The following is a 13,230-nucleotide window of genomic DNA, read 5'->3' as shown; positions in this document are numbered from 1 at the left end:
CCAAATGTAACCACCATTTTTACATACATATTCATATATTCAGAAAATATATGTGCAGGCTTGAGTTTACCAGGCCTTTCACACATCCTCCTTTTAGAGCCAATACTTACTAGAAATGGGAACTATTTTCCCAAGGAAGTATTTTTGATTAAAATTAATCAGAGGCCCTTAGGCGCACCACTAAGAGATATTAGATTGGTATATACAAGAGACGGGCCTTTTTCTGTAGCAGCACCTCAACTGTGGAACTCCTTGCTAAAGGAGGTCAGACTGGCTCTATTCCTATTGAGTTTTAGACTGTCGGTAAGAACTGTACTATTTGCAGAACTGAGTTGCTGAGAACTAGTCTACTGCCTTTGAATATTCATGGTGGGTCATCATTACAGTAAACATATATAGCTAATGCTAGATCTAGATGTTGTTTTTGGTCCAAGGAACCAGCTCTATAGAGTATGAAGGCTTTCTAACTTAAAAGTGCCATATAAATACATTACTAAGCATGTATAGTGGTTATTTTCCTCTGACTCCGTGAGTTATCTACAACATAGGCATGCCAGATCCAAAGTCTTTAAATCAAATAAGAGATTTCTTCCATAAATTGTAATAACTCAAAATCAATTAAAAATAACAACAACAACAATAATACATCATTTTGGAGAGGCTAGATTGGCTCATAATTTTAATAATGGCAACATCGGGGAGGTGGGAACCCAAAAATGAATATATGGACTTCATGTAGGTTAAATGGACACTATCATCACGTGATACTAGGAGCTGCAATGGGATTTTCCACCATCATGACAATAAAACCACAATGAGACTTTTCCATGATGCCTCACTGTATTTTATACCAGAAAGCTTTAAAAAAAATATTTCTCAGTTAAAATTTCTTAACAATGATTAGCAAGGGATATGGCTATGATTATTATTTAGTCCCCCAAGTGTGTAGTTAAAAACAGCATATTGAAATCCTAGATTGTAATTTCCTGTCCTAATTCCTATTATAACAATTATAGTTGAGAGACAAGGAGCTGAAAGGAAAGGACTACAGCTTGATGGTAGAACACATGCTTTGTTTTTAACTGTTGACTACAGTGGAAGGGCAAGATGTAAATCTTCTCAATAAATAATAATAGATAAGAGCCCAGATACCTGCAGTTAAGAAGAATCTCAGATGGCATAGGAAGCCTTTCTTCAGACCAGGGAGATCCACTGCCTGTTGGATAGACTGTACTGAGCTAGAAGCCCCCACTCAGTGGACCAATTCCAACATCACACTATACCAGTTTTTCCCAACTTGGTGTCATAGAAACATAGAATAGCAGAGTTGGAAGGGGCCTACAAGGCCATCGAGTCCAACGCCCTGCTCAATGCAGGAATCCACCCTTAAGCATCCCTGACAGATGGTTGTCCAGCTGCCTCTTGAATGCCTCTAGTGTGGGATTCACGTCTTCCAGGTGTGTTGGACTATAACTCCCAGAATTCCCCAACCAGGTGGTTGGATAATGGCCTGTTTGAAGAAGCCATAAACTAACCACAGTTTGTTCCAGTTCGGATGAAACAATAAACTTTGGTTAGTTGAAAACACAATGCTTTTAATCGCCTTACACCCACACCAGAGAAGAACATAAGAAGAGCCATGCTGGATCAGACCAAGAGTCTGTCTAGTCCAGCATTCAGTCTACATAGTGGCCAACCAGTTGGCCATGGGAAACCCACAAGCAGGACATGAGTGCAACAGCACCCTCCTGCCCATGTTCCTCAGCAATAGGCATCCATAGACATACAGCCTCTGATAGTGGAGGGGAGGGGGGAACACATGAGCCTGTCTCATTCATGTACCACAAAACTATGGCTTAGTACAGGGTTGGGTAACTCTGGGAGATCTGGGGTCCACTTTCCACCCTCTTGGACCCCTCTTGGCTGTATTCCTGCTGCTGTCGTACTGCCAAATTCAGCAGCATGGCAGCCTGTGAGGATGGGGTGCATGTAGCCCATGGGCCATGTGTTGTCCACCCCTGGTTTAGTATTATATTGGAACATGACCAGTATACAGCACTCTCATATGATCAATGATGTGTTAGTATTACATCAGAATATGGTCAGTATAAGGCATGTTCATGTGCTCAATTAAACTGACTCACCAAACATAACTTGCATGTAGGCACAGGTTATGACACATCGTCCGACTACAGTATACTCACCAGAGTCTTTGAAAACCTCACATGTGGGGGGTGGGGAGAGAGCAGGAGTCAAATCTAACACCTTACTACCACTTGTAACCTCTACACACAAGGAGAGAAGGAGCTACGTATGCCAGCTATGTACCTGTGGAAAACCCACTGTCTTCTCAACAGGTTTCAAAACCCAAAAGTACGTGTTCTCTGCCATTTACATTTTTATTTATTTAAAAGGCTGTGTAAAATGTTCTGGGAGGGGACCATAGCTCAGTAGTGAAGCACCTGCTGAGCATGCAGAAGACCCCAGGACCAATCCCCAGCATCTCCAGTGTATGGAACAGGTCATGAGAAAGACTCACTTCCTGCAAGCCTGGGGAGCACCTACCAATTAGAGTAGACAACTTTGGGATGGATAGCCAAAGGGGCTGACCTGGAATAAGGCTGCTTCCTGCGTTTCTAAGATGCAAGAAACAGCAAGAAAGTTTCCAGCCAATCCTACAGCGCTTCCTCTCTTCCCATTTCTATGGTAGCCTTTGTGTGATGTACGCGTTACAGTGATGCACATCCATGCCTGCTTCTCCTATCTGAGCAGCACTAATCGACACGGCCCTGCCACAGATTGCAATGACAGCCCAAGGCAGCTGCTGCCATGACCCTCTTGGACCACTTCTGTACGGACGCAGCAACTCATTAAGAGTGTGAGAAGCTTAGCATAGGTATTTGGTGCCATCGTGTGGGAAGCTCCAGAAACTGCAACTCAGTATAAACACTCAGACAACAAAAGAAATGCCCCTTTCTTCCTTTCTCCAATGAAACAGAGCCAACAGACCGGCAAACTAGCTGCAGCAGCAATGGGGGTGGGATAAAACTTTCTCTCCTATTTTTCTGGAGCTGGGTTTTTCCTTTCCTGGGCCCTTTACTAAGCTTTAAGGGCCCTGACTGATATAAGACCCTTTCTTTAGTCTCCTGGGCCCTCAGAACATCGATTCCTCTTCTGGAAACAGAAAGAAGCCACATGAAGACCATCAGTAATCTTTCCAGCATTTTGCTTCCCTGCTCTGACCACCTGTGGCACCTAAAGCACCACTACTGGTTGGCCAGGACCCACTACTGTCATATAAATATATGGAGATGATGGAGGAGGAGGAGAAGCAGGAGGAGGAGGAGAAGTCCCCAAATACATGTTTACGTTCAAGTTGGGTCCCAGGGCTGAAGAGGTTGGAGGCTTTATTTATTTATTTATTTATTTATTTATTTATTAAAACATTTGTATCCCACCCTATATCATTGGGATCTTAGACTACCACTCTAAAGATTGATGATTGTTAGAGTCCGCAGGTTTTTCCCTTGCAGGTTCTTTTCCCTTGTCAGATACTCCACTTGATTATTAAATGTCTCCTTTTTAGAAGTTTCAGAAGCCTCTCTTGGCCTACCTATGATCCTGCAATAGAGGAAGTAACCTCATTCTCAGTTCCTCATTTTCAGTTATTAATTCTGAGTTAACATAACCTATATAGCCTAGTTTTCTAGATATCAACATGACTTATGGTCATAGCATGCAGCATATAAATATGGCCTCTCCCAATACAAGGCACCTATATCATGACCCCAGACCAGGAATCTTTGGGTGCAGAGCATTCATTCAACAGTAGCCCCAGCGAGAAGACAGATCCATGCCCTGGACTTTCTGATGCAAATCCTCTGGCAATGAAGCCTATATCTTGTACTCGAGGATCATGGACTCCTTGAAAGATCAGGAAAGACCTTAGGAATTTCACTCTAAAATATCGTTATAGCTTGAAACGTATAAGTCAATAGTGGATTAAACGGCACTGGCCAGATGCACCACTTAGGGGGTGTCACTACAAAGGTCTGAAAGTTGCTCCAGGCCACTGTTGAGTCAACTCGCTCCCTTTGCCTCAGCTGCAGGATTGCTAACCATGGTCCTGAACCTCCTGGACTATGAATTAGCCCCTTGGTTCTTGTCCAGGGTCCTGACCTTGGTATTTCAGCAGGTATCACATGTATGCATGCAGCACCTGGTGAAATTTCCACTTCGTCACAACAGTTAAAGCTGCAGGAGTCCTGCCCTCATTTGTATCTGGTCACTCTAGTATACCTCCTGCAGCTTTAACTGTTGTGATGAAGAGGGAATTTCCTCAGGTGCTGCATGCATACAAGTGACACTTGTTGAAATTCCCCTTTCAATACAACTGTTAAAGATACAGGAGCCCTGTCCGCCTTTCCATATGGTCACTCTAGCTGTATAGAGAATCAACATGAAAGTAAGGTGTACGTTTATCTAGCCAGGGATGTTCTCACTCCGGCATTGCGCCAGGGTGCTCCCGGGTGGAAGGCAACCTCCCATTGGTTGCCGGAAGCCGCAAGAGAGGAAGGAGGCAGGCCCAGTGGGATTATTGGCCACTAGAAACCCACGCTGCCTCCCCCAGTGGGGACTATTCACCGCCACCCATCAGGTTTTGGCAGCGGAGTGGTGCCAACTCAGTGCTGTGAAGGCAGCCCTCGGCCTACCTTCTACCTGCCATTGTCACCAGCTGCTTCAACCTCTTTCTCATCATTGCCAACACTTGCCTACTTGACCAGCAGAGAGCCAGTGAGCAAGTAGGCAATGCCATCTACTGCTCCTCCTTCTCACCACCACCAGCACTGTCTAGGCCAGAGGGAGAGGAAATAAAGAAGGAGGTTGCAATGCTGAAGAGGAGGAACAACTCGAGGCGTTTCTAGTTAGTGAGCCCTTGCTGGGGTGGGGCCCCTCAGCAGGACCCCGCCCCATGCCTACCTTTGATGCTGGCCCTGGTTATGTTTAATGATCATTATTAGTTTCTAAACAATGCACAGTCATTACTAGACATAAAGAATTAAATATTATGTTCAATCATTATTATTAGTTTCTAAACAATGCACAGTCATTACTGCATAGAAGCTTTTTTTAAAATGGTTGGATTAAATGACTTACCGACATCAACTGAATAACGCTCCTAGGTAGCAACCCTGATGAAGCCATTCATCCCAACTGCATCGTCTTAAGGAGTACCAATTATTTTAATTAACGGAGTAAACATTTATTATATTGGGAAAAAGCATGTGTTAATAATTGATACAGCTGATTAGATGTACCTGAAGAGCAGCACTTCCTCATAAACAAAGCTTGCTTTGTTTATACACCTCCCTCCAGCATAAACACTTCCCTGTGGCTTTCAAGATAAGAACATTAATCTGCGAGCAATATATAGAAATGAGTATGCAAAGCAAGACACTTTGCTTTTTAGTACTTCTAGAATCTAGCACACATGCAAAGATTGTTTCTATTGATCTTATTCCCAAGTGCCTCTTTCAAGAGCCAAAAGCAAGACAAACAAAGGGAATGAGACACAAATTTGTGTTCTCCACTGAAATGTTCTGTCCACGCCTTCTATATATACACACGCATATAGACAAAGCCCCATTTCAACACCGTCTAATCCAGCCTTCCTCAACCTGGGGTGCTCCAGATGTGTTGGACTACAACTCCCAGAATGCCCCAGCCAGCTGGGGCATTCTGGGAGATGCAGTCCAACACATCTGGAGCGCCCCAGGTTGAGGAAGGCCATGTGGATGAAATACTGCATAGCAGACACTGGCCCTTTCTACACCTAAGGATTATCCCAGGCAAATGGAGGGATCATCCCTGCCTGCTCCCGGGATCCCGTGTGTCATTTGGATGCACAGGGATGATCCTGGGACAATCCCGGGGAAAGAGGCAGGTGCAGAAATGGCCACTGTTTCTTCTGGGTAGGGCATATCGCGTCTGTTTTCACATCTTTCTCTCTCCTTTTATGCTCTCTTTGGTTTACAACAGCGGTCCCCAAACTTTTGGGACCAGTGGGCATCTTTGGAATTTTAAAAGAGTTTTGGTCTCTATCATAAAATGGCTGCCACGGTGGACCAGTCACAAAACACTCATTCCCCAGCACACATACCAGTGAGACTAAAAGCAAACCGAAATAACCATGCCCAAGAATCCAAGTACAAGGCATGCCAGCCTCTCGTATTTAAAAAAGAAAAAGAAAAAAATATATATTTTAAGAAATAAAATAAAAATCAGGAGGGGCTGGGAGCATAATGGGTGCTGAGAGAAATGTCTGCAGGCACATTGGTGCCCATGAACACCATGTTAGAAAACCAAGGTTTACAATTTATATTGGCTTCCTTATACAATTGCATCTGCGATATGCTATAGTAGGTGTGAGAAACCTGCACCTTTCCAGATCTTGTTGGACTCAAGCTCCCATCAGCCCCAGCTAGTGTGACCTGTGATCAGGAATGATGGGATTTCACTAACATCTGGAGGGCCAGTGTTTCCCCACCTCTTTAGGAGAGGATCCATGCTCCCATGACAAGAGAAAGCACTGATATTTCTCCCCATGTTCATGTATCAGAATACACAATTGCACCAGGCTGGGGTAGGGGGGAGGAAGCGTGGCACTTGCTTTCACAAATCAGCCCTTTGTTCAGTGGTGCAGCCAGGGCTGGACCTTGGGGCCAGGGTCCTGCAGCCCAGGGGGTCCCAGAGAACAGCAGGTAATGGGGGAAAGGGCGAATAGGCCCAGCACCAGTGCCTAGGCCAGTATGGGCATGCCAGGGCCCACTGGGCTGATGCTAGTCTCCACAACATCTTTTCTTTCTCATTTCTGGATATAAACACCCTTTCTGACCCCCTTGCACTGACTGCTTGTATCTTTCAGAGCCCGATTCAAGGTGCTGGTTTTGACCTATACAACCTCACATGACTCGGGACCACAATACCTGATGAAGTGCCTCTCCCAGCATAGATCTACCCCCACACTACTCTCGTCATCTAAGGCCCTCCTGGAGATGCCTCCTCCCAGGGAGGCTTGGAAGGTGGCAACAAGGGGGAGGGCCTTCTTGATGGCGGCCCCACAATTATGGAATGAAGTGAGGCCCACCTGGTGCCAACATTTTTACCTTTTCAGCACCAGTTTAAGGCCTTCTTCTACTCAGGGATTTGGTGCATATGATAAGTTTTTAATCAGGTCATGGGAATTTTTTTGGGGGGGATATGTGTGTTTATGTATATATACACCTGTTCTGTTTAGAGATGTAAAATTTCTGGAAATTTTGAAGCTATGGGGAAAAACCCTGGTTTTTTTTCTGGGGGGTTTCGGGGGAAAACGGACATTTTCGGAAAAATTGAAATAATGCAATATTAACACTTTTTACAGATTGAAAGTCACTTTGTTACTTTAAGAACATAAAATGTAATTATGTCCAAGTTGGTTTGGCATAAAATTATAAGATTTGGTATATTAAAAGTACAGTGTATTAAACCATTTACAAACTGAATTTATTTTATTTTTAAAAAATTACTTTTTTGGTAACAAATGGAGCTACAAGCTCCTGAACTGTTAGGAATACCTGAACTGTAAGGAACCTCTTTGGTTTTGCCAGTTTATGAGCGGGCAAAAAGAACCAAAAAAAACAGAGGAAACCATCAACATTAGTAACAAAGAAAATTATTTATGTCTCCGCTAGTCCTCCACAGTGTCAAGTGGACATAAAGCACCCATTCCCATAAAAAGAACTGAGAAAAAGAGGGGACCAAGATTCAATGAATATGCATGAAATTTAATCAGACTCATTTTCTGAGCCATAGCTATCACTATCAGTTTCAGGCCCTGCTTCAGTGGCAGTGCCCCCTAGAGGCAGAAGTGCATCTTGCTCTTGCATTTGAGAGTTGTAGTCTCAGTTTGCAACCTAGGACTTGCTTGTCCTCGGTGCACAGAAATTCTGATTATCTAATATTGTACATAGTTTTTAGAAATCATTTGGAGAAGTAAATATCTGAACACCTTGTCTTAAACATTTTATTCATCATGCTAAAATAAAACATCCCATAATCCATTTTTCTTCATTTTTTCCATTTTTCCATTTTTGGGTGGGGGGAACAAAAAAGGCTTTGGGAGAAAACCGGGCCGGGGGTGGGGGGGAACGGTTGTTTTTTTCCTAATTTTTCTGGTTGTTTTTTCCAGGCCTTCACATCTCTAGTTCTATTTATATGTTTGTAGCTGGGCTTCTGGGGAGTACAGAAACATAATAAATGAAATGAATATCTAAATAGTATCCTTTTCTACAAGAGTATGGTGCTTGTTCCCAAGTAAATTTGTAGAGCATCAGGGCAGCAGAAGCAAACTCCATTTTATTCCTGTAGTCATAATGGTGCTGCAAGTTATGTGAGTATAAAAGTTGAAACTCAGAGTCTTTTAAATTCAGAGTATTCTTTTTTCTTTTCTTTTCTTAATCAGGGCTGGCAAAGAGTTTTATTGTTGTTGTTGTTGTTCTCACATATCAGGAATATAGAAGTAATTATAAAGCATGGAATGGTGGGGTGGGGGGATAAGAGAAATTTATTCAAAGAAGCCAGAGTCATAAAGGCTGTAAATGCACATTTTTTGTAAGAGACTTTTAAAAGAAAAGAAAAAGCAAAAAAGGGGGAGGAGCATGACCATCAAACAATATTCATGCATATCAAGAGTTATCCATGATGCCTCAAACCAAAGACACAGGCTTGGAGATCACGGTCCAAATCTCCCTACACCCACAAATTCCCTGGCAGATCCTGGGTCAGTTTAACAGAACTAGCAGTGGCCTCTTTAAATAAGGTTGTCAATAAAATGAATAAGAACTGTAAAGTTCCCTGCACACTTAAAAGTACTACAGAGCTTAACAATCACTAATACAGCAAACAATGCCAACAGACACGGAATGCAGTTCTAATACAGCAGTACCAGACAGAACAACAGACAACAAGATATAGATGCACTGCGAGTAACGCAGACCCAAACCACCCAAAACCAAAGCAAAGTAACTGGAAGCGTAATGAAGACAAAGCGATGCTTCTATTAGACACTTGCCTCCCACTCCTGCAGGAAGCGCTGGGCCTCTTCCGGGCCAACCGATTTGTGTCTCCTGAATTCATCCTTCACATACTGATCTCCCAGGGCCTTCAACTCCAGGGGCAATTCTCGATGCAACTGCAGGATCTTCCTGTACAGAGTCCTTACCTGGGACACATGATGGCTTACACTACCTGGCATAACCCTCAAGATGTACCACAAGGTTATATAGGCCTATGGGAACGTTGTCTTCTCTGTCAATCTTTGCACTGGGGAAACAATGTCAAGGAAGGTAAGTTGAATAGCAGAAGCAATGACGCCACCCCTGCAGTGCTTGGGTGGACATGGAATAGGTACATGAACAGAGCTTTTAGAGTGCCCTAAACCAGCATATCTGCAATCTATCCAAGAGGAGGGTAGAAGGTTGATCAGCTGGGTTGGCTGACTCCCAACTGCTTAATGGCAACAGCACACACACACAAAGGCTCCCACACACTCCCAAATTAAGAGGCAGTACCAGAGAAAGCTGGGGGTGGGGGACAGGAATGGGTTTGTGTGTGAAAGGGCAGCAAGCAGAGTTCTGGTCCCGAAAATAAAGTCCAGTTTGACTATGCGCTCAGAGGCACCCTGTTCCTAATGCTAAGTGTATGCCTGGGCCCCTGAGCAGCCATTTTGGCTGGCTCACATTGCAGTATAGCTGCAGCAAGGATGAGTGCAAATCAACTGGGAATGGTGGCAGAGCGTCAATACACATGTAAGCCTATGCGGTAGGGTCTTGCTATTTACTGTTTTACTCTGTACAGCACCATGTACATTGATGGTGCTATATAAATAAATAATAATAATAATGTGGCCAGGCAGTGCCCCCTTGTGATGTTTCCTTTGATGAAAATGCTGAGTGCAAATGTCCCAGGTATTACTATGGTAATAGGATGGGGGCGGGGGGGGGGGGGGAGAATACTATTGCTAAAATTTTAGAGCTGCAACAGAAGCATGAGAACCAATGTGTTGTGGGAACAAAATCCATAGAGCACAGCCATGTATTTCATCTACAGAGAGACCAGTGGTATTTGCCACATGAAGTCATCCCTGTCCCCACACAGGTAGAACACAGCTGCAGAGGGTGGAATGTGCCTCTGATGGCTCAGCCCCACGCTTGTTTACTAAGAAGTCCTTCTTTGTTCAGTGGGGCTTACTCTCAAGTGAGTGTGCATAGGGCTGCAGCCTGAACCTCAAATCACTCCAGTAAATGTAACAGAAGTGCCATCCCAGTGTGACCTATGGATAGGGCCAGCCCTACCATTAGGCAAAGTGAGGCAGTTGCTTCAGGTAGCTGATTTTGGGTATCATAAAAAGGCAGTATTTTTAATGTATAGTTATTAATTTTACTGCCAAGGATGGATAAGAGGTGTTTGTTGGGGCGGGGGGGTTTGTTCTCCTCAGATACTAAAACAGTTTGCCTTGCCTTGGCTACTATGCACCTTGACTTCAACGTATGTGTGTGGGGATGGGGGGGGGGGGGTATTGTTGCACTGCCTCATGCAACAAAATGTCTTGGGCAGTTCCTGCCTGCGGAAAACAGCTAATTGTAAAGTTGCCACAATGTTGGCTGATGCTTTGGGGGCAGTAGTTACACATTGGGATGAGGTGAAAACCTGTGTATGGAATGAATCACTGGGGGGGGGGAAGGGGAGCTCAGATGATTCAATGCTCCTCTTTACGAAACCCTCATCATCATCCCTGTGCATAGAAAACAAACATGTCAAGAAAAAGTGTGGCCTTCTGACATGCTAACTTTCTAGGTATAAGAGGGGAGGGGTGCTTGGTTTTGTTTTTTAGGGAGGAAGCATTCCACCCACACTCTGAACTGGAGTCCAACAACATCTGGAGGGCCACCCCTGGTTTACTGATCCAACACAGGCCAGATCTACACCAAGCAGGATATAGCACTATGAAAGTAGTATGAAAGAGGTATATGGTATGTGACAACAGCCCCAACATTTGTCAGGGCACTTCGATTCTGCTATAAAGCAGTAGTGTGGCTCCTGCCGTTTATATACCACTTTCATACTACTTTCGTACTGGAATATCCTGCTTGGTGTATATTAGGCCACACAAAGTCTTGCCTGGGAGACTTTTCAGTTAAATCCCACTGAATTCAGCAGGACTACCTTCTAAGTAGACATGCTGTGCAAAGCTGCAATTCTACCGGGGAGTAAGCCCCACCGAGCGCAACTGAGCTTATTTCAGAGTAAGCTCGCGGAGCAGGGGACACCACCGCAGGGGCAAAGCGTGGCTGACATTCCGCATTAATCCCTACCATTTACGCATAAAACACAAACGAATCCGGAACTGCTGGGGCGGGAAGAAGGGGGACGGCTGGAACGTGGGCATGTTGGCCTTGGGGCTAGCTGGGAAGAAGACGAGGGACCCCGGGAGCCGCTATTTAGTTACCGGCCGGATGGAGGGGGAAGGTGGCTTCCCAAGGGCAGCCCAGAGAAGCGGTAGCGAGAGACTGGGCGGGCAAGCAGGAGCTCGTAGCCGGAGCACTGAGCTGGGAGCACCGGAGGGCGGCGTCGCTGCGCTTTGCTCCGCCCCTGGCAGGGCGAGAGGCCGATGCCGCCTCCCCTCTGTTGCGTCCTTGGCGCTGCGGATCCAGCTGGGAAACCAAGCAAGAGGCTTTCGCGAAACGATCTGGATGTTCGAGGATTAATACTGTTAGGGCGAAATCATACGCATGTTGAGGCGTGGGGGCGGAAATCCTTCAACACCCAGCATGGAAAAAAAAAAGTCCTACAACTCCCAGCATTCCCCAGCTACCGGCTGCGGAATGCTGGGAGTTGTAGGACTTTCTTCTGCCTAAACAATGTTAGGATTGCACCCTTAAGAGGAGAGGGCGCCGAAAGCTCGGCCTGATGAGAAATCTTTCAGTGGAAGCTGATGGAGCCGATGATTTTCACCCTGGATCAATTATTGGGAGTAGATGATGAGTTTTTGTGGCTTTCGATTATTGGGTGTTAATGATGAGTTTGTGCCACTTTTTGTGAGATAAATGAATTGCCTGCTGTAGCTGAATGGTAGCTCCTGCAATTTCCCCGGTGTCTCCTTTGCTAGGGGAAACACTTATTGAAGCTGACCAGATATATTGACCCACAATTCATATTTATAAATATTATTAGTGAACAAATATGATACACCAGGTTTTCAACAGGAATGGACAGGGAATTAGAATGTTCTATTTTGTCTAATCAGTAGACTGCCATTTTGGCATTGGTATTTGATATGATGATGATGATGATTGACATTTATATACTGCCCCATAGCCAAAGCTCTCTTGACAGTTTACAAACGAGGGCTATGGACCTCCAGTTATGTCTTCAATCAGCAAAACCTTTTGTTTCAGGTCTATTGGATGCCACAACGTCTCCTTAACGAAGGCTTGTATAACTCAGGTAATTGTTGGAGGTGTCATACAACAAATGCTTCTTTTGTTCATAGATTCTAGAAATGCCCAATAGTTGCCTCCTTTTGGGAGGAGGTCATCAGACAGATAAACTTTGTAGTGAAAAGCTCTTTAATATTTTCTTATGTACACATTCTCTTAAATTATGTACCTGGTTCTTGGAATGTAACACACTGTCAGTGCAAATGGATTTTTCACTCGTTGACTGTTAAAAAACTAATACAACAACATTGGAAAGACAAAAGCTCACCGCCTATAATGCAATGGATTGGAGACCTAACAACACCAACAACATTTGAATGGACTTATATTTGGATATTGGGTCTGTCTTTACTGAAGTTTATGTGTAATTTACTCCTTTTTCCTTTTTTAGAATGTTATAGTATTTAAAACTGAGGGTTTTAAAATATTCATTATACTTGCATTTTTATTTTATTAATGTTTTATTGTTTTGCTTTGTTGAAATTTATAATAAAAAATTGATTAAAAAAACATGAAGTACATTGCATGAGATCTTGTGGTACAGGACCTTGTGTGCTGCCGCCACTTGGGGGCAGCAGAACGTCTTGGCCCAGCCTTGCCTCATTTGAAAACCCGCTTCTGGTACTTGCAAGACCAGTTGGTCTTATAGAACTGTTATCTCATTCCCTCTCTCTTTCCTCCTCAGATCTTT

The 13,230-nt window shown here is 44.2% G+C and overlaps 1 protein-coding gene across 2 annotated transcripts in view; it reads right to left on the bottom strand.

Annotated features, from left to right (window-relative positions):
- The window catches only part of SDHAF3 (succinate dehydrogenase complex assembly factor 3), a 31,821-nt gene extending 20,175 nt beyond the window's left edge, over nucleotides 1-11,646 (bottom strand). Inside the window, exons 1-2 of one of the 2 annotated variants that reach the window (XM_063117218.1) lie at nucleotides 11,549-11,646; nucleotides 9,113-9,363 (exon numbers count right to left, since the gene is read on the bottom strand). In XM_063117218.1, coding sequence (XP_062973288.1) covers nucleotides 9,113-9,295 — 183 coding nt within the window. In that variant the 5' untranslated portion in view covers nucleotides 9,296-9,363; nucleotides 11,549-11,646. The other variant, XM_063117306.1, reaches the window with a different exon arrangement.
- Nucleotides 11,647-13,230: the final 1,584 nt, after the last annotated feature.

The sequence above is a fragment of the Elgaria multicarinata genome, chromosome 1 (assembly GCF_023053635.1).
Source record: "Elgaria multicarinata webbii isolate HBS135686 ecotype San Diego chromosome 1, rElgMul1.1.pri, whole genome shotgun sequence".
NCBI lineage: Eukaryota > Metazoa > Chordata > Lepidosauria > Squamata > Anguidae > Elgaria > Elgaria multicarinata.
Note: the sequence above shows the minus strand (reverse complement) of the source record. Positions and strands in the feature narration are given on the sequence as shown.